Consider the following 21,602-nt stretch of genomic DNA (forward strand, 5'->3'; position numbering starts at 1 on the left):
TGGGGAGCAAGAACCAGGATGGAAACAAGGGCAAGGACTTGGTGAGGAAGGGCCGTGAGACATCTCCCTTCCGGTGATGGGAACCATCAGGTTGTTCAAGGAACTGGGCTTTTTCCTTCTTTCCAATGTCATTGATTGTGTGGATCCACAAATAAAGAGGGCAAAGAAAAAAACCCAACAATTTAAAAAACAATGGTACAAGTACAGTCTTTAATTGTTTATTTTAACAAAATTTCCAATGTCCATGTGCAAATACTGTGAACTGGGTTTTCAGGTATTTCTATTCCCAAAGTTTTGCACCCATTAATTCCAAGACAAGTCAATAAATACCAAATCCTTTCCCATTTAGCTCCCAGGCTTCTGAAGGCAGTGGCATTTCATTTTCCAGCTGTGCCCCACTAAGCAGCTGGAGCATTCATCCCAAAATTCCCTTTGCCTCACAGAAACCCCCATGTTGTATTTTATTTATTAACACTGAAATAATTAATAGTGAAAGAATAAATTGCTAGCATAGAAGTAAAGGTTTACTGAGTGGTGGCAGCTTTTGGTGACTGAAACGTGTAGGACTAACATCACACACGTTACGTGGTGATCATACGGACATACAGGGATATATCTGGAGACGCAAATCCCAGCCTGACAAACAGACGAAGCAACTGTTCCCGGCCACTGAGCTGCGGTTATTAGGGCTGAGTTACAGCCGTGATGGGCTCCCCCGGTGTGGGGACCCGCCGCAGGGCACAGAAAGGCGCTTTGGAGGCGTTAGTGCCGGGAGCGGGCGGCGGGCGGCCCGGAAGCCCCTCAGGGACACCCGGGAACCCCTGAGGGCCGCCCCACCATTGTGTCTGCCGCGGGGCCGCCCGCCGCGCGCCTGAAGGCCCCGCCGCGCCGCGCCTCCCCCGCGCGGGCAGCGCGGCAGCTGCCGCCGCGGGCTCAGGCGTTCTCCGCGGGAACCCGCGAGCCGGCCAGGACCCCGCGCGCTCCCGCGCCGCCTCGCCTCTACGCGCCGGCGTGCGCGCCGCCGCTGCCTCTCTCTCCCTGCCTCCCTCTCTTCTCTCTCTCTCTCTCCCGTGGTAGCAGGAGCAGCGCGGGCGGCGGGGCTGGAGCGTGGCTGAGGCGGCCATTCCTACCGAGCGAGAGAGAGCGCAGCGTGTCCCCCCCGGGCTCAGTCGCGCACAGGGTGAGGAGGGTGGCGAGGCCCCTCCGGACACCCCGAGCGGGGCGGGGGGGGGGGAAGGGCAGCGTGAGGGGAAAATGACCGTTGGGCGCGAGGCGGCCGCCCCGCGCCGTCACGTGACCACCGCCGCCCCGCGCGCGCCGAGGGAGGGAGGGGCGGCTTTGGGGGGGGCCCCCTCAGGGGCGCGCGCGCCGGGGCAGGTGCGGCTCGTGTGCGCGCGTGCGCGTGCGCGCTCCCGCGCGTCCCCGCCGTCCGCGCTCCCCCCCCGTGACGCGCCCGGCGCTCTCTCCGCTCTCTTGTCTCTCTCTCTCCCGCTCGCCCGCCCTCCCTCCTTCACAGAGATGCCCTCGGCTACCAACAGCACCATGGCGAGCAGCACCACCGGCAGCACCACCGGCAAAGCGGGACCGGGCAGCGAGGCTGCCCCGGCGGCGGCGGCCCCGCAGGCGGCGGCGGGTGTGAACATCACCACGGTGCAGACCGAGGCCATGAAGCAGATCCTGGGGGTTATCGACAAGAAGCTGCGCAACCTGGAGAAGAAGAAGGTGATCCTCACGTCCCCTCAGACCCCCCAGCCCAGCCCTGGTGCCCACCCGCCTTGTCCCTCGCCTTCGGCCGCCCCTGCCCCCGAGCCGGTCTGGCCTGTTTCCCTTCCGTTCCCTTGTGCCGGGCCCTCCGCCGAGCCCTCCCGGATTGTTCCCGGCGTGGCCCCCAGAGGCCGCCTCCTGGAAGGTTCCAGAAGGGCGAGCGCCGCTCCCCCGGCCTGCCCCTTCCCCTCCCGGGGTTCCCCTGCCTCATCCCCGGCCGCCCTCCCGTCGCCCCGGGACCCGGCCCAGTTTCCCCCCAGCTCGCGGAGCAGAGCGCGGAGGGGTCGCGGCTGCCCACCCCCCCTTCGTCCCCGCTGCCCGGAGCCCCCTCGGCGGCGCCGCTCCCTTCCCCTTCCCTCTCCTTCCGCCTTTTGTTCCCCGCGGCGGGGCCTTTCCCAGGCGCGCCATCCCGGGAAGCGGCTCCCCACATCCCCGCTCCGTGCGGCGGCCGGAGCGCGCCCGGTGCCCGCGGGGCGGGCGGGCAGAGGCTGCGGTGCCCCCGGAGCCGGGCACATGGACGCGGAGCTGTAACATGGCGGCGGCCCGGCCTCCCCGGCGGAGCTCATTGTGCCGCCCGCACAAAGCCGGGGCCACCCCACCCCGCCCCAGTGTCACCGCTCGCTTTCCATCGCCCTAAGCTCAACTCTTTGGGAGCCTGAGCCCAGCTGGAAGCGGCCTTTCTCGGGTTATTTTTAGAAGGAGCAGCTACTCAATCCCTGGTGCTCGGACGGTTCGAGTTGTGGCACGGGAGGAAAAGGCTGCCGTGGTTACTCGCGGCGTGTTTTGCACCCTCTCGGTGGTGGCAGATTAAATGAGCTTCACAGGGCTTTACAACCTCCAGAGCATGAGGTGTCCATCAGTAAAAGAACTAATACATAGCCTCAAGACTTGCCTCAAAACACTACAGTGCCAAGCTAAAATTACTCCCTAAGAAATTTATTATTTGTGCTAGAGCCCTAAAGCTCTTATTATTTTTAGAAGTGAATTAGCAGAATAACTGTTCTATTAATTTTTTTAACTGTCACTTTTGATATTTTTCATAGTGTTCCATATTGTATAAGGTGGAAGTACTCCCAGTAAATTAGTCTGTACAGGTGGGTTGTAAAGGAGAGAAGCTTTGCTTTACCTATAAATAACACACTGTGTATCAATAATACACTGTATAAATACACTGTGTACAGTGTAGCTTCCCATTTCAAAACTGGATGTGGGATTTTCCTGGTTTTTAGAGATGACATGGCAAAAAGCAGCAAGCCAGGCCATTTTAGGTAAGTTTTAGAGTCAGAGGAGCTTTTCCTCCATGTCTGTTGTGTGTAGACAGGACAAGATGTCTGTCTTAAACTTGGCATTAATACACAGGAATATCTGCACAGCCAATACTGGTCCTCAGCTTGAGAAAGAAAGCTGATCTTTCTGTCTCTAGTTGTTCTAATACAAAAAAAAATTGTTTGAAAATTAACTGTTGTACCCAACATACACAAAAATCCTCTGAAAATATTTTTTATTATGTTAAAAGCATGTATTTTAAAAACCAAAATTAGTAAGTGGAGGATAAAGCACAGTGTTACTGCTGTGAGGGTCCTTGGGAGCGGTGTTTTTATTTACTTTTAAATAATTTACACTTGCCTTAGCCATTCCATTCTATTTGAGTGGAGTTTTAGTGTTTTACCAAGTGAGTAGAGGGGACAAAGTGCCCTTTTTTTTTCTGGACATGGCTTTTGTTGGAAGATGTTCCATGAAAATTACTGAAAGCATTTATTTTTTGAATACTCTGTGCTGGGCAATGTGGGCTTAAAGAACAGGCAAGGGGGCTTAAAAAGGAAAAGTGTTGTCTGTCACTGATGAATTAAAGTCAAAGATTCCTAAGTCTTAATGGGCTGAAGTTCTGAAACTTCCTGAAGGAGGACTCATAAGCACTACAAAAGTTATGAGAGGAATGGGTTTTGGTGTATTAAAGCAAAGGAACTCATTTGTGGGCTTGAGCCTCTCCCTTGGTGGGGGAACCAAGAGTTCTGTAGTAAATAATGTTCTTTAGTAAAGGGAGCAGTACATGCTTTGTGTCTTAAAACAAAGCTCATTGTACACAGCAGGATTTCCTTACATTTTGCATCTTTGGACAAGAATATATTTTTAATTTTTCCAAGCATCCAGAAAGTAAAATTGTTCTGGAAACTGCAGAGCCAGGAGTGGGTGAGAAATGCAGTAAATCTCACTGGGAACTTGTGCTCAGTTGGACAGTTAATCCTTTCTTTGTCAGCAGCTGCTAACGAAGGCCAGTAGAGATGATTTTCAGAGCTTTGTGTCACAGGATGAACACAAATAAATACTTAGACACACATTTCTGAAGGATGAAAAATTACTGCTCTGGAAGAGGTACCATCTTAGGTTTTAAATAAAAGAAGTGTGCAGCTTTTAGTAGAGGAGAGGTCACTCTTCATAAAGAAATTAGAATTTTTGGAGCGAAGTTTGTGATGTTTACCTGCAAACACAGAGGATAAAATAATGTGACTACCAAAATACAAATTGAAATAATGTTTATAACTTTGGTCTGTATTAGTTTGAATGTTTCTGTATAAACTAAAACCACTGGATTATTAGTTACACTTTCATTTTTCTAAATGTGACCTCATTTGAAAGAATGAGTATTTCTTTTGTTAAAAGGGACTGGGATAAATTGATTTGCTGTTCAGAAATGAATATGAAAACATGGCCTGAAAACGTCTGTGTTCCCCTCATCTCTTTGCATTTGGAAAAGATAGGAATGCTGTCCTCTGCTCTTAGATGACAAGATATTTGTGTGTGCATGGAAAGGGGTAATTAAAGAGGTATTTTCTCTCCAGGACCTTCAGATGTGCAACTCAAGTTTATGTTGACAAGTTTAGTTAATTTGAAAGTTGCCTGGACTCCTCCAGGTGTTTGTCAGGTGTCTGGGGTTAGAATCCTGCCAGCTGTCCACGTTCCCTAGGAGAAAATATTTCACCTTCAATTTCTCCTTCTCCCTAGCTCTTCTAGTTTTTGTTTTTAGAGGAGAAAATCCTTTCCAAATTTTAAGCCAATTGAATCAAGCTCTGGTTTTGTTTCAGGGCTGAATTAAAAAAACCCAGTTGTTTTTGCTTTCATCTTGTGTAATAGGGCATGAGCCATGTAAGAACAGTTCATCAAACAAATGTTCTGCCAAAGGGGCAAAATAATTAATGTGCTACCACGTGGACTAGGGGATGGGCAGATGTTCACAGGGTAACATGTGAGCTTAGAGCTTGATGTGAGCTTGGTGTCTGGAGTTGGAAAGATGGCACATACTGCCTGTGCCTGGTAACTTGAGCTGCTGTCACTTTATCAGCTTGTCTGAGTTTCCTCCTTGGTGTAATCCTGGCTGGGTGCAGAATGAGCAGTTCACAGGTGCTGCTGTCCTTGCTACACAAGAGCTCTCACAGAACAGCAGGTGGACATCTCAAGGTGATGTGACTTGGTTCAGTAAAATTGGATTGAAATCCCCTTGGATTTCCCATGGGAAACAGGAATCTGTAGTAAAAGCTGGGGTCAGTTTTCCATTCTGGTGGCAGGAAGCTTGAAGCTGCCCATTGGTAGCAGCTCTCAGGGCATTTGTCCATGATTTGGGCCCCTTGGATGTTCAGGTTTGTGAGTGGCTCCAGAACCACTCCTTGGAAGGTTTGGTTTGAAATTATTCTTTGGAGGTTTAGCATGGAACAATTTGTAAAATTAATTTCAGACAGTGTATTGTAAGCCTGAATCTTTCTTTGAAACCTCTCTGGATCTCAAGCTTCGGGTCAAAAAACCCGAGCAGTTTATCTGTGAAATCTTGTGCTGGTGCTTTGAGGTTTCAGGCTGGTCTGTTTTGGTTTTAACTGGTTATTGTAAAATAGGGATTGTCTCACAGTGAGCTCAGTTAACTGGATGCATGATGAGTCCAAGGAGCTGTGAAACATCTTCTAGTTTCAGTTTTTCAGATGCCGCTTTGGGGTTTGGATCATGGTTTTTGTTTGAAGAAAAAGGCATGCAGAATGTGTTAGGAGAGACACATTTGTGCTCTAGAATTCATTTGTAAAAGTAACTTTTTGGAACAAAAATTATGTGTAGAGCAAAATCCATGTCTTCTACAGTGTAGTCAACTTCCCTGTTAATTCAGTGTGTTTATGTAGGAAATCCTGTATGGTGGTGATTTGGAAAGAAATCTCTGCAGTCACCAAAACTTGGGGTTCCACTCCTCTGTGACTTAATTCTGGTTATTGAAGAAGCTTTTTCTGCCTCTGGGGTTAACTGATCGTGAAACTGCAGTCTCAGAATTGATGTGTCCTTGTCCTTTGTTTAAAAACTAATACATTATGCAGATATTTTTTCTAAACCATGAAACTTCCCAGACTGTGGGGAAAAACCCTCCCACGAGAATATCTACTACTGTTACTCAAAAAATCAATTCAATTGAAACAGAAGACCTGTAAGTGTTTTGTGTTCTGGAGTATTGGTGTTATTGTATCCTTCCATCTTCCTGGTTCTAACTCAGGACTGAAACAGCTGCTCAGAATTGGTTGGTTTTGAGAGGTTCTGAACTTCCTTGCTAAGTGTTTTACTTTTTTCTTTTTTTGAGGAAATAGAAGACTGGTTTTGGTTTGTGGGGCTTTTTGGTCATTTCTGGGCAGTTTTAGCTGCAAAGCCATGAAAACTGTGAGGTGATGGTGGTGGGCAAACAAATCACAATGCAGAGATGTAAAACAGGTTAACAAACTTCTAATTTTAACTTGGCATTTACTTGGCTTTAATGCAAACTGTATTACACAGCTGTTTTAAATTTTTGGTTATCTTAATTGCTTTTGTGCTGTCAAAAACATTCATTCAGTTTTAGAGATACCTAAGGAGACAAACTTGGAATGTCCTTTCCATCATTTCTTACGTTGTGTGGTAGAGTTTGAATTACTAAAGATTTACTCCAGCTGTTGGCAGAGGTTACCTTGTCACCTTGCAGCTTGTTGTGCACACTTGTGCTGCTGTAATTGGTAGAACCACAGCATAGAAATTATCTGGTTAAATATAGAGCCTCCCTCCTGCTCCTGACCCCCTTTTTTAAGGGTTATTTTTAATCTGATGATTCCAGTGATCCAGTTTGCAGCACAGCACTGGAAGTGGTGGCTCAGTGGTCAGGCATTTCTAAAACCAGGCTAGGTTTGGAGGGTAATGCCAGGTAACTGCAGTTTTTGTTTCCACTTCAGGATGATGTTTTTGAGACAATTCAGAGGAGGTGAAGAGAACTGTCTATTAGTGCAATAAAGTAACTCAGTTTTGGATTCCTATTAAAGTAAAATCCAGGGCATAGTTAAGCAGTGAGCCCCACAGTCCCAAGAGAGCCTGTTAGTGGTGCTTTTTCCCCAGGAAACTCCAAAATACTTCAGGTATCTCAGCGGAAAAAGCTGAAGCAGAGTGGCTGGCTGCCTGCAGGACTGGGAGCTGCTGACTCACGAGCTGTTCAATACACAATTCATGTGCTCACTTTGCCACTGGGTTATTTTTTTTCCTGCTGGTTTGGTTTTCGTGCTCGGAGATCTCTGTCTGAGGAGTGAGGGTGAAGTTGTGTAAGGAGGGGTAAGATGAAGAGAGTCTTGCCCTCTTGCAGGCACTGCAGTAGGTTCCTGAGCAGGAATTTCACTGCAGTTGTTTTACAGCTCTAATGCTGCTCTTGGATTGTTGTTAGTTGACAGTGCAGATTAAAAAGGAAGGTGTTTTACTTAATATTTCTGTGTAATGCAGCTTTGGATCTTAAAAGTGTCTTTGTGATGATAGAAGAATGCTTACTTGGCAGTCCAAATCTTTGTGGTAACATTTAACTAAACGTACATTGGCTTGTCCTCTGCATTGCAGCTGACAGGCTTTCCTCCCTTTTACCTTCCCAACAGGAATATTTTGTAAGAAGTAAATGTGAAGACAAGTAACTTTTCTTCTATTCCTAACAGAAAGAGACATATTATCCTTGGCTTTTTAGTTGAATAAAAATAAGCAAAGCATTTACATTAGACCTAAGAGTATTTGACCATTCAAGAAAAACCTTGTGCATTGTTCACTGTGTTACTGCAATAGCTTAGTCTGAAAGGACCAACCATGCATGGAAAAAGTATACAGAAAAAATTGTAGTTATTTAGGGTATTTTTGCCTCTTCCCTCCCTTATGCCCTCAGCCACAAAGGGGATTCTGTGAATGTTTCAGTGTAATTTTGCAATATATGTTGTTTTTTTCAACAAAGTCAAACAAAGTAGTGTTCTGGAATACAGCGTTCCACCCATTTTGTTTTACTGTTGTTGTTTAGGGGTTGGTGTTGGAAAGTGGACCACAGAATTTGTTTTAGTGCATTTTTGTAGACCCTGTTCAAGCTGGCTCATGTTTGCAGTCTATTTACCGAGCAGCCTCACAAACAATTGCATCAGGGTGACCAGGGGAATTGTAATCTGCAGCAGGGGAGCCAGTGACTTGAGCAAGTAGGAACTTCCTTTGAAATTTGCTTGTCTGCAAAGCCCCTTTGCTTTAGGATTTCAGCCATCAGAGGTGTGGGTTGACCTGGCTTTGCACTGGGGCACTGCAGTGGTTCAGTTCTTTTACCTCCCTTTTGGCTGCACAGCTCAGCCACGCTCTCCCAAATCAAGAGGCTGTCCTGTGATTGTCCAAGCATGTCATCATCTGCTCTGAGATCAGGATGGAGAAGAGTAACCTGACCTTATTTCCTGTTGAGATAGATTTGCAGTGTGCCAAATGCTCTCCAGGGCTGCTTTTTTGATCTGTTACGAGCTGTGGCTGCTGCATTTAACAACTGTTACCATGTAGTTTCTGTCCCCAGCATGAAACTCCCAGTAATATATTTTTGGAGCTCTGCAAGTTCTTGCTTTGACTTTCCTAGGCCATTGCTGGCTCTGATACACTGGAAGGTGAAGTAGTTAAATGTTCTGCCTGACCTAGAGGACTTAAAAAGATCCAGCACCAAAAATGACATCAAATGGACCAAGCCTCATAAGGGTGTTAGGGTGTCAGGAAATAATGATGGGCATCAAATACTTTGGAAGAGGAGCTTGCTTGATAAACTGTTCCACAGACTTTGATCTTTCCAAAAGTCTGAGACTGAGCATAGAATAGAAGTTGAATTAACTAGAAAAATAGCAGTAAAGTATTTTAACTGAAAAGTCTGAAATGAAGAGCAACAGCAGCCAAACAAGGTGTCACTCAGTGCAAATGTAAACCCTGAGACAGTGGTGGCATCTTTGACATTCAAAATTAAATATTCTCCCACTTCTTGTGTTTTGTTATCCTAGATTGGGAAAATAATTGTTAAGGATTTGTTTTAATAACTTTTTAAATTAGATCATGGCAAATTTCATTCCAGATGCAGTAATTTGTGCTAATACAGAAATGGTGAAAACAGTGTAATAATTAGGTGTGTAACCCTTAGAGGCTTTGCTTCCTTTGGAAGAGCCTTTGTAGTTAGCCTGTAGAATCTGTCACTGGGGCACACAGGAGTTGGATTCTGGCTGATGCCACTCTGCTGTGTGGTTTCTCTTGAAGCAGATGAGAAAACTGATCCTGCTGAAAAGTAGCCTAATGATTCTTTTTTCAATTTTTTCCTGTGGGGGGAAAAATCCTAATGCTCTTGAACAAAAACTATTTTAGAGCTATTAATATGAATTGTGTTGGTGGGCATTCTTGCACAGAGGATTAGAAACTGTTTAAAATTCTTTACAACTATCTTAAGTGATGGAGCTACAGAGAAACACAGTTCTGAATCTTAATAGCCTTGACAGTGGGGGTTTGCAGTCAGATTTTTGGTATTGTAGTGATAAAGTGGTGATAAGCTCTACCTCAACCCTCAGTGCAGCTCTCTGGTGTTTGGACTGAAGGACATGTGCATTGAGAGTGCTTGTCCCCTTAGGAGGAATGTGAATTTCCTTGGAAATTCCAACTAGCCATGAAGACATTGTAATAGCCAAATAAGATAAAAATATTTACCTCTTGGGAAAATATTTACATTTTAACCCAGAAGACAGTTTTTCTCTTGTACGCTTTCTACAGGACAGTTACGTGCTTGTGTAACATGGTACAGTCTGTGTAGTGTAATATTAGAATGCATAATTTTGTTAGCACAAGTAGAAAAAAGCTTTAAATTGATTTTTGCCTCTTCATAACTGCATTTTTCTTTTGTTTCAGAGCAAACTTGATGATTACCAGGAACGAATGAACAAGGGAGAACGTCTGAATCAAGATCAACTGGTAAAAACAACCAAAAAAATCCTAACCAGATCTCTGTTAAATTGTTTTGTTATCTTTGTGATGAGGAGTTTTTCCTGCCTCTCCTTTTTGGGGCTGGTTCTAAAGTAGGTTATTGCAGAGCTTGATTCAGCAGCAGTTTTGCAGTTGTAAATAAAAAGCAAATATCAATTTAAATTCAGTTGTATGGTGCAAACATGCTCATTGATACTTCAAGACATTACCAGATGCTCAGTGTTATGTGAAGTCAAATCCTTAACAATTATCTTCCTAGTCTAGGATCAAAAGTGTTTTATGGATGATTTTTGACACTGAACGTGACAAAAGTGTACCCTCCAACTATTGCAGCTGTTGACACTTAAGAGAATGAGCTGCTTCCCTTGGTCCCTTGGATGATTTGATCTTCATTTTGGTGGTTCTGTGCCAGCTGAGAACTGAAATATCACAGATCTGTGTATTTTTATTTTGTGATGGCCTGTTGTGAAGGATAGAGAGCTGACACCATGTTCAGGAGGGAAGCTCATGGTTTTTATCAAGCTTGACTACCAGGTTTGATAAAAATGAATGTTAGTTTGGAGAAATGCATTCTTTTGTCACAGCAGGAATGTAAATGTCTCAGCCCTATCCCCCTGATTTGATTCTGCTTTGATATAATTTCTCAGTCATACCAAATGGGTTGAGGAATTTGGTTTGCTTTGGTGCAGATCAGATTGTTAGGTTTAAGAAGATAGCAAAAGCAAAGATTTCTGGAGATGGGGACATAATGCTCTGTATATTCTGGTTTTGGCTCTGACTGGAGATAACAATGCAGTTATTCTCAAACTCTTAAGCAGCTCTGAGTTGCCAGATTGTTCTTCTCCCCATTCTTCCAGTTGTTTGTTAGTTTTTGTCAGGAACTGGCTGCAGCCAAACATGAAACCAGTCCATCATCCATGTGAGCACATAAAGGCATATTTCTCTGTATGTTTAGCATATCTAAAGAAACTGGAGCCCTAAGGACATACACAAGTCTTTGATATCTGGGCCTGTGAAAATCTAAATTTACCTTAACATAGTTGCAGTCCCATTCAGGGATCCTATGTCTCACTTTAGAACTAAAAAATGTGGGAATTTATTTGTTGGAAGTATATATTCAGTTCTGTTGCTGATGTTTTACATTTGTGGTCTTTCTGGGTTTTTTTTAAGGATGCAGTGTCAAAGTACCAGGAAGTGACAAATAATCTGGAATTTGCTAAGGAACTGCAGAGGAGTTTTATGGCTCTGAGCCAAGATGTAAGTAAAGATCAAGCATTGCCATGTGGGTTATCCAAACACTTTAAACTCTTCCACTGAGGCAGTAGTCACCTCTGTTTACAGAGATAAATTGCCCTTGATTTCTTCTATGTTTGACTGTTTTCTTCTGGTTTTTTTATATTCGTTGATGTCAGGTTTTCTGAAGAATTTCTGATGTACTACATAAATGTATGGAAACAAGAATAAAGTAATTTTCTGACACAAAACAAGTGTTGAAAATAGTGATCACAGAACCAGGTCTGTCATGCAACGTTAAAGATGGTCACTTGCTGCCATTGGTAACCTTTTCTTAAATTGATTTCATAGAGTTTTCATTTCTTGGTAATACAGTCTGAAACTACGTTATGGGACAATATTAGTTTTGTAAAGGGTACATTAACTGGATACTATGAAATAGGTAATCTTTTGGGTTGGTGTTTTATCAAGGATGCAGAATAATATTGTAATCAAGAATTAAATTCTAAAAATTTGGGAGTTGTGGAAAGAGCAGCAGCATTGGAGGAATTGGCTGAGTAGTGGATGTTAATACAGCTGACTGCTCTAAGGAGCAGAGTTAGCTTGTGAACAGGCTGGGATAATTTGAAGGGCAGCAGCATCCTTGTGTTATAAACTGCTTTCTACATTGGCTGTGGCTGTGAATTAGTTTGTAGGACTCAGCCAACTTGTTTCTCTATTTTCTGGCATCACAGTTCATCTGTGTTTATGGAATGTTAGTAATGGAGAACATCCTTTTCTGGATAAGTCTGTTCTGAAGTGTTTCCCTGGTCAGCTGACTGCTAAAGCAAGCCAGTGAATGCAGGAGTACCAGATTGGTGCTCTGCTTTCAAACTTGGTGGTAGCTTTTCCTGTCTCTAGTTAGTTGATTTTAAGATATGTCTTTGATTTTTAAAAACAAAATTTGGATGTTTCAGGTGGGAAAGTTAGCATTATGATAGATTTTTTTAGAAGAGAATATTACGTTTCCAGCTGAACTTGGGACACTGGATACTTGGATTAAGATGAAGAGTGGAAGAAACATCCTGTAGGTTCAGAGTGGCGCTGCATTTAGACCTTGTGGAAGGTTCAGCGCAGAGCACAAGGCTGCTGCTGATGTGTCATCTTCTCCCTCCCTGCAGCCGTGCGCCTTGCACTGGGAATGCTGCAGTGGATGCACATGCTTGTTCCCTGGAGTGTCTGACTGGGGACAAGAATTTGTTGAAATCCTTTTTTGGACTTGCTGATCCTGTCTATCTATCTCCCCAGCCTTTCATGTCAAAACATTCCATGAGGTCCCTCTTGTGGTGTGTGAAAAAACCAGTCTTTTGTTTATCTGTTTTAAGCTGATCTCCTGGTAATTCCAATGAATGCTTCCTACTCTGGTGGGATATGGTGAATAACCTCTCTGTTCCTGCTCTCTGTGTGGCCAGAACAATCTGCATCACCCAAGCCTTTCCAAATGGAAGAACCCAGCATTTGGGCTTTTCCCTTGCCTTCCTCTGGACCTTTTCTTAGCAGTTAAAGACATTTCCAAAGATTTTTTCCTTGGGTCCATTGCAGATCCAGAAAACAATAAAGAAGACAGCTCGCAGGGAGCAGCTGATGCGAGAGGAGGCCGAGCAGAAGCGTTTAAAGACGGTGCTGGAGCTGCAGTTCATTCTGGAGAAGCTGGGGGACGATGAAGTGCGCAGCGACCTCAAACAGGGATCCAACGGGGTGCCAGTGCTGACAGAGGAGGAGCTGACAATGCTGGATGAGTTCTATAAGCTGGTTTACCCTGAACGAGACATGAACGTGAGGTAGGGTTACAGCAAAGTGCTCCTCTTTCTAATTGCCAGTCAGTTAACAATGTATTTGGTATGGTAATTTAAAGACTCAGTACGAAATTAACTCTTATTAATTAATTTTTAAGGTTGAATGAGCAGTATGAGCAAGCATCTGTTCACCTGTGGGACTTACTGGAAGGGAAGGAAAAACCAGTTTGTGGAACAACCTGTAAGTACAGTCTCTGCATGAAGAGACAGCACACAGAATTTGTGTCTGAACTAAAACACATCTGATGTAAGAGAACTTGGGCAGTTAATTATCTGTGAGGTCTTAGAGGAACTACTTTTTCTCAGCTCTTAGCTGGACTGTAATAGTGACTTGTGAAGTTTGTACTCAGTCTGTGGTGTATTTTTTATAGTGGCTCAGCATTACTCAGTATTGAAGCTCAGTCTATTCCTGCTGTTTCAGCAGTATTCTGCTGCTGATGGTGCTCAGTAACAGTTCTTTGTTTTCTGCAGACCTGGGTGTGAACAAGGTGACAGTGTAATACGTACACTAACGTGGCATTCCTTACTGGGATGTTCTCTCCCCCTTAGCTCCTGCAAAAAGTGTTGCAGTTTTGCCCTCTCTTCATTGATTACCTGCAGATCAGGCTGTGACCATGCCAACCAGACTGCTTTTTATGGAAATCATTCCCAAATACCTGGCCTAGGCAGCCAGCAATACTGCTTTGCCAATGGTGCTGATGTCTTTTGGGTTAAGATGCCTCAGCATTCATCTGAAGCACTGAGGGCAATTGTTCTTTGCTTACAAAGAACACTTCACCTCAGGAGAAGAACCCTCATGAATCAGATGGTACCTGTGTAGATTTATTTTTATTGACAGTTAGTTGTTTTGGAAGAAATTGTCTTACAGTAATGGTTTTAAGTAACAGGAATAAAAGTCTAGTAATTAAATTCATAAACTTGACCTCACTGTGAAGTGCTCCACAAAACTTCTGAAGAGTTCTGTACTCTTAAGATCCTTCTTGCCCTTCAGATTTTTCTGAATGACAGTGGGTTATTTATGGATTTATTGAATGTGACCCAGTAAGAGAAGAAATCTCTTACTGGTGCTCATGGACTGGCTTGGGGCAGCAGCATCTTCCCAGCAAAAGGGTCATAAAATGTACATGCAATCTTTTGGAAGGAAGGATGGAAGGAGAGAGAGGATGATGAGGACTGAGGTGGTGCTGATGTTTCCCTGTTCCATTTCCCCAGATAAAGCACTGAAGGAGATTGTTGAACGCATCCTTCAGACCAGTTACTTTGACAGCACCCACAACCACCAGAATGGGCTGTGTGAGGAAGAGGAGGCAGCACCTGCACCTGCAGTAGAAGACGCTGCAGCAGAGGCTGGTGAGGAGGGGAAGATGCCCTGTGACTGACACATTTGTGTTGTTCTGTCATGTCTCTGCACTCCTCAGAGTGATTAAATTGCAAATGCAGTGTTCATCTCTAGCACTGAAACCATCCAAGATCAAAGTTGTGGCTGCCTGAGGCTTTTCCCATTTTTCAGTGGTTCCCACCAGTTTAAGCTGAGCTAGAAGGGAGCAGTTTCTGAAGCAGACAGTGTAATTACATACTTAAGAAACTTGGGAATGTTGTATCCAATTTTAAGACAACTCAGGACATTTTTCCCTTTTGTGGAGAAGGCATAGCTGAACATAACTCTCGCTAGTGAGAATTTAATGGGTTTTTTCCTTTTAAATTCAAAGCTCTGAGAACATTTGTTATTACTAATTCTCTGTTAACACCCATGACATTTCTTCTTTATTCTGAGACACGAGATTTTTCTCATCTAACTTTGTATTTTCTAGGTCTATAACATGAGGGTGGTTGAGGTCTTTATTATTGTTGTTTTGAGATTTTTATTTTCCCACATAAATGGTTTGTTTCTTTTTCTTCCAGAACCTGATCCAGCAGAAGAATTTACTGAGCCAACTGAAGTTGAATCAACTGAGGTATTATTCACAGAAACACTGTCATTTTGTATACCTTCAATGCCACTTACTTTTACTTTCATACCCTTTCTTATTTTTATTTTAGTATGTAAACAGACAATTCATGGCAGAGACTCAGTTCAGCAGTAGTGAGAAGGAACAGGTAGATGAGTGGACAGTTGAAACGGTTGAGGTAAGATCTTGTGTACTGCAGGTAAAATTGCAATCCCTGTTTCTGCTGGCTCACAATTCATGATAGGTTTTAGTGTTGCATCCCTTCTCCCCCAATATATAAAAGAATACATTTATTTAAGTAGGCTTGGACTTGCTACTTGATTCTTTAATTACATACTTAGCCCAGGAATACCTAAAATAAAAAGAAATAAAACCTATTTAGTCTGGCTAAGTTTGCAGAGAACTTGCTTTTCTTCATTAGTGGCTTGCTTGGGAAAACAGGGCTTAAAAGTCTTATGCTTAAAAAGACTTAAGGACTTCTTTTGAAGTCTTTTTTCTTTTTGGAGAACGTAGCTGCAAATGTAGAACTTGAAAGTTTATCTACCCAGCTGCTGACAGTGTGGTGTAGTTTTGCTTTCATGAAGCACAGGTGCCTGGAGAGGGAGCTGAAAATGAGTAACTCAACTAATTCCTACTCCAGATCGCTTATGTGCATCATTTGGTGTTAAAATGTGCTCATATGTATGTACATCTCTGCTTCCCAGAACTACAGCTCTTCAAGTATCTCACTTGTTACTCCTCTGCACTTGAGCGGTGTTCACTTGTGGTGTTTGTGGTGCACTGGTGTTGGGATCCATTCCCAGTTCAGTGATTTGCACTCAGACTTTGCTGCATGTGCAAGTCCATTATTTTATTGCACTGGAATTTGTGGTCCTCGTGTACGGGGAAAGACAAAGGCCCCTGTTTGGTATGTTGGAGCTTGAGTTGTGTCTGTCTGGGAAAAACAAGTATGAGCAGCTTCTTTCAGGTGCTGGAGAGTTAATTTTTGATTGATTTTAGCCTTCTGCAGCAGCAAATTGCAGATGGTCAGTTTTTTAGACTTTCCTGGTGCCTTTGGCTGTTTTTAAGTGTAGGAGTGGAATAAGTGTTCATCATCTTGTGAAGTGCTGAAAAACAGAGCAGCTGTTTTGATCTGATAAACTAATCTGGCTGATTTTTACATTGAGTCTGGATGAAATTCCTATTTTACAGTGTTGAAGACCACTTAGAGATTTAATAATACTGAGGTTGAGTGTGATACTTCTAAAACTAAGTAGACAGCTTTGCCATGTATGTGAAGGAGTTTGGTAGTTCCTTGTCACAGTATTTCATTTACTTACTTAAAAAACTCTTAAATTGTCACTGCTACTCACTGTCTACTGAATTTTAAGAATTTTAAAATGTAAAATTTTAAATGTATTTTAAGAATTATCTTAACAAACTGAAGAAACCCTCCAAACCCATACATTAAAGTCATGCTTGGTTGGAGTGTTCTTAGAAAGCACAGTATTTTAAAATTATTGATTAATTGGCTTCAATTATACCCATTTTATATCTGTGTTTCTACTAAGAGTCCAGAGTGGTTCAGTTCTCTGTTCTTAATAAAAGGAGCATGGATGAAGGCATAATTCAGGTTGTAAATTTCAGAAACTCATAATTTCCTGGTCAGCTGAATCTGGAATTGGCTCAGCTTTGTTTTCATAGGATAATACAGAGAATGTGTGCTTCAATTGCCCTTTCTGACCCAATATCTTTGACATGTTAGAAGGGAATAATTTAGAAAAAAAATAAAGTTGAAGCCTGTTTCTTCATAATAAAGAAGCTATAATACAAAAAAAGGGAAATTGAGAATATCTGCCTGTAAAATTATTCTTGCTGACACCACAGTATCCTTTCTCAGGAGAATGCAGCTGGATTGTGCTTTGGTAAGAGGGTGACACAGGTTGTACACTGATAGCTGTGAATTTTGAAATCTGAAAGAGAACATTAGCTCAGAAGATCTCTGTAATTGTTCACTAAGGGGGAGGATATCATAAACTCCTCTCTTTTTCTTTCAGTAACCCTCAAGTAGATGTGATACAGTCAGGATTTCTGTGCTGTGTTTCTAGTTTGGGAAGTGATGATGTCTTCACAAGGATGTTTTTTGTATGGTCCTTCCATAACTTTTAAACTAAATAATTGCCTTTTGAATTTTCCACGTGTCTTTGCATTATAGGATGTTCTAATTTTGGTGAATATGTTCCTTATTGGTAATAGTATTTATGGGGGTTTTTAATTGTTGTTTTGTAGGGTTTAATTTTTTTAACTGCTTCTTCTGTAATTGGTGCCTGAGTGTGGTTGTACACAAAGTTCTCTGTGTCTTAGATTGTGGAACTTTGGTTGGATGGATTTTGTGTAGAATTGAAAACTGTTCTCAGACTAACAAAATACAAGTTCATTCTCTTTGCTTGTGGTGTCATTAAACTTGAGGTTTTACCTTTCCTTCTCTTTTTTAATCTGTCAGTCCCCTGTCAGTCTCCTTGCCTTGTGTCTGGCAGCTCTGCCTGCTGACAAGGTTAAATTAATCACACAACTTGAAATTTGCTCAGTTGTTCCATCCTACTATGGTTTACTTGCTCAGAGTACCCTGGTAGTGCTAATAAGGCTGAAGGAGTAGGTCCTAAACTGTTCCTTGTGACATCAAATAAGGAGTACTGGAAAAGATAATGTAAAATATGAAATACCATCTGAAGTTACTGCTATGCTATTTGTGGAAAAGGAAAACATTGGGTATTTTTGTCTCTGTTGAGTTCTTGATGATTCCATTGACTCCTTTTTTTTTTTCTTGAAGATACTGAATTGTTGTGAATGACTTGGACTCCGTAAGTTGAGTGGTAGGGCTCAAATAACTGAGAGTGCTTTTGGTAACAGTTATGCAGGAGATGAGTAGATGTTGGTTTTACCACTCAAGTTTCACCTGATGATCTGGCTTGCACTTTTTCTTCAATTTTTAAATTTTGTCCTGTGCAAAAGGTCTATATATGTGCTCTAGATATTTTTTTTCCACTCATAGGGCTTAATTCTTAATTTGGAAACAGTCCATAATGTGAAATTCAGGGACTGTTTGATAGAGCAGAGTTGTGCTTGGTTTCCAGTGTGGACTGCCTCAAGGTGTATTTTTCATGGGAATTGTCAAATTGCTTCTCTGGATTGCTACCAGTGGTGGTTTGGTTCTGAAGGGGATCTCAAAGAGGACTGTGGTTAGCTTTTAGTTTTGTTCAGATTCTCTGTTTGGGATTTGCTCAAGGAACAAACCATTGGAGTTGGTGAGGCAAGTGCATGTGCAGAATGCCAGGGACAAACAAGGTTTGGAAATATGGGCAGGCAGTAGGGATGCTGGAACATGCTGTAGGTTTCTTGGAGAAATAAATAAGGAACATGCGGGCTTTGAGGGTGGATAGTGACAGTGTGAGGCATAAAGTTCAGACCTTTGTTATAGGATGGTTTGTAATTGTCATGGCTGGGCACAGAAATCTGTTTTCTGCAGTCCTAATAAGAAATCATGTGTTTTACATCAATATTGGACCTTTCAGGTGCCTGTATGCTAATTTATATCCTGTGTAACTAAGTTTTAAGGCATAGCTGTTTATCTGGAATGTTAGCGATGTTACCAGCTGATTGAAATAGAGAAGTAATGGTAAGAGACAATGATATTTTTAAAGGGCATTTGTTGGCTTTGAAAATGGCACTTCTGGATTACAGGGCTGCCTAAAGAGCAGGTGAGGGACTGGTTAGGGCCATCAAAGTGCAGCTCAACCATCCTTGTCACTGTCTGTTTTCAAAGTACTTGCTGATGGATGTTTGAGGTGCCCATGTCCAGCTTGGCTGGTTGCTCTGCTGTCTAATCAGGTGCTGTCTGAAAGCCCATTGCAGTTTGTTCCTTTGTTGATGTTTGCCACTTTGGGATATGTTTGGTAAATCTGAGCTTTCTTGCCCTCCCTGATCTGTGCTTCTGCTTCTGGGCTTCTGGTGTCCCCTCACAGTGCTGTCTGGCAATCCTTGTCATGCAATGCTGCCTGCTGTTCCTGAGACAGTAAATCAGGGAGCTAGGGTAACAGTGGCTGTGAAAATTGAGCATTATGAAGTCTTTAAAAAGACCAAAAAATTCTGACTCCACTTATATTTACCAAAAAGTTGTAAGAAAATAATTCTTCCCCATTTCTGCATATTTCTGAAGTTTACTCTTCCCCCACTTCCTTTAAATTTCCAAATGGTGATAAATTGCTGTCTCAAATCCTGGTCTAAAAAACTCCATGTGATATTGAACAAATACTTTTTTCATGGGGAAAAGAGTAGATGGAGAGAAAAAAGAGCAGAGTGTGAGCTCTGTAATCCTGTGAGTGCTCAGATGAGTAGCTGGCCACAGTACTGACCTGTCTAGGATGTAATACTGTCCTTCAACACCACTACAGCAATTCATCATCCATACCCAGTCAGGCAATAGCCAGAAATGCAAGAACTCCTGAGTCACTTGAGTGCAGCGTTGCCTGGAGCTGAAATTGCAGTTGGTTGTTGTCTCTTGTTAGGTTGTAAATTCCCTGCAGCAACAGACACAGGCGACGTCTCCTCCCGTCCCGGAACCTCACGCACTCACTGCTGTGGCTCAGGCAGACCCCCTGGTCAGGAGACAGCGAGTACAGGACCTCATGGCACAGATGCAGGGCCCCTACAACTTCATGCAGGTATTTCTGTACTCTGAGCATTCATCTGTTTAACCCACAGCAGTGTGGGTTTGATTTTTATTTTTTTAATTTTGGTTTTTTTTTTTCTCCCCAGGACTCGATGCTGGAATTTGAGAACCAAACGCTTGATCCTGCCATTGTATCTGCACAGCCCATGAACCCAGCCCAGAGTTTGGACATGCCCCAAATGGTTTGCCCTCCAGGTTTGTAATGGTAAATCCTAAAGGGAAATACTGGGGAAGCCTGCAAGTCATCTCTTAGAAATGCTTCAGTTGCTGCTGCATAATAAAAAGGTCTCCACAATAGTACAATCCTGTTATAGTGTGTTTTTTCTCAGAAATGTGATTTTACTGTTTTTTAGGCTTCCAGTTCTCACTTGCTTATAGGTTTTGCTTGGAAATACAGAGAAACTAAAGCTTCTTTGGTTTTGCTTTGGATTATTTTGGACAACTAGAAAAAATGTTCTTTGTGTGGAAACAGGAGTTGGTAATTTAAATATAGCTTTACTATGCTTAAGGCTTCATCATCTTCATGGTGATCAGCTTTCACATAAGTGCTCAGAGCAGATAATAATGCTATTCTGTAAAAGGCTTGATTTTACTGTGTAATAAGTGAAATTATTTTCCTCCAGTTCATGCTGAGTCAAGACTTGCCCAGCCTACCCAAGTTCCTGTGCAACCAGAAGCTACACAGGTAAAATGTTTAGTAAATTCTTTAGTAAAATGTTTAGTAAATTTAGTAAATTTGTATTTGAGTTTGATATTGGGCCTGATTTGAGTTAAAAAAGGATTTATTTCCTGACTACATGAGAGACTTACGAAAAAGCTGAAGGTCCAGGTTTGGGAAATTGGTGATCTCCATTGTTGCTTACAGGCATTACTAGTTCCTGGTTTCATTCTCTACTAACATTGCAAATTTCCACTAATGGGAAGCAGGTAGTTTGTTATTTCTTTGCAACAGAAATATCAAAACCACTTGGTTACAGGGCATCTGTGTCTGTCCAAGTGAGTGTCAGGGCACAAGCAGATCTCATGCATTAACTATATGGAGTTTGTGTTCTGTTTGATTATTCCCACTTGCTTGGATTGGGATTTTACCCTGGAGTTGTAGAGCAGTCAGTGTGAGTTGAATGCTGTTTCCAGTTGAGCTTTTAGGGATCTCCTAAACTTGGTTCTGCACTGTATAAATGAAGTAATCACTTTGTTGTTAAGATGTTTCAGTTGTCTGGTGATTCAAGATTTTTTTTATTAAGCATATGTGACATCTCTGAGGACTCTTCTGGTCTCAGTAATGGGTCTGATCCATGTAGGTGTTTGCAAACCAAAAAAAAAATCGGGATAGGTGATGCATCTCACAGTACAGGCAGTGTAAATTGCTTCCTTTGGCTTGTCCAGATTAGGTCTGCAAGGCTTAAGTCACTCATTTACATAGAAACAGGAGCAAGGGAATTATTTCTTGAGTTTGCTCTGTATGTACCTCCTGAAATGCTGGTGCTCTCCACAGTTTTGTTGTCTCGTAGGAGTAGAATCATTTTTTGGGGCAGAGAGTTTTTTTTTTTTCTCTGCACTATTTTTTATTTTGCTGTTAGGTGATGTCTGACTTAATCCAATGGATTTTTTTTATTTCCCTTACCTCAGCCAGTGCTGCCAGTGATTCTCTCAAGGATCTTGCAAGCAGTAGCTAAACTTACTCTTGGCTTTGGAACATTCCGGTGTGATGTGAACACCCCCATCAGTTATGATCCATTGCTTATTTAACTCCCCAGTACAGTCTTTAATGCAAAGTGCTCTGCTTTCCTGGCTGGACTTTTCCCTGGGCTCTCTGTATGGGAGCAGAGCTTGTAAAATGTA

The 21,602-nt window shown here is 42.8% G+C and overlaps 1 protein-coding gene across 4 annotated transcripts in view; it reads left to right on the forward strand.

The window, feature by feature from the left end:
• Positions 1–1,025: 1,025 nt before the first annotated feature.
• CAPRIN1 (cell cycle associated protein 1) overlaps positions 1,026–21,602 on the forward strand; it is a 30,036-nt gene continuing 9,459 nt past the window's right edge. Inside the window, exons 1-12 of one of the 4 annotated variants that reach the window (XM_066552944.1) lie at positions 1,026–1,180; positions 1,517–1,722; positions 9,961–10,023; positions 11,206–11,292; positions 12,850–13,088; positions 13,202–13,284; positions 14,316–14,453; positions 15,006–15,058; positions 15,144–15,230; positions 19,597–19,752; positions 19,847–19,955; positions 20,384–20,445. In XM_066552944.1, the coding sequence (XP_066409041.1) occupies positions 1,519–1,722; positions 9,961–10,023; positions 11,206–11,292; positions 12,850–13,088; positions 13,202–13,284; positions 14,316–14,453; positions 15,006–15,058; positions 15,144–15,230; positions 19,597–19,752; positions 19,847–19,955; positions 20,384–20,445 (1,281 nt within the window). In that variant the 5' untranslated portion in view covers positions 1,026–1,180; positions 1,517–1,518. Of the gene's footprint in view, positions 1,181–1,435; positions 1,723–9,960; positions 10,024–11,205; positions 11,293–12,849; positions 13,089–13,201; positions 13,285–14,315; positions 14,454–15,005; positions 15,059–15,143; positions 15,231–19,596; positions 19,753–19,846; positions 19,956–20,383; positions 20,446–21,602 lie in introns of those variants that run through there. The other 3 variants (XM_066552947.1, XM_066552946.1, XM_066552945.1) reach the window with 3 other exon arrangements.

The sequence above is a fragment of the Molothrus aeneus genome, chromosome 6, assembly GCF_037042795.1.
Source record: "Molothrus aeneus isolate 106 chromosome 6, BPBGC_Maene_1.0, whole genome shotgun sequence".
NCBI lineage: Eukaryota > Metazoa > Chordata > Aves > Passeriformes > Icteridae > Molothrus > Molothrus aeneus.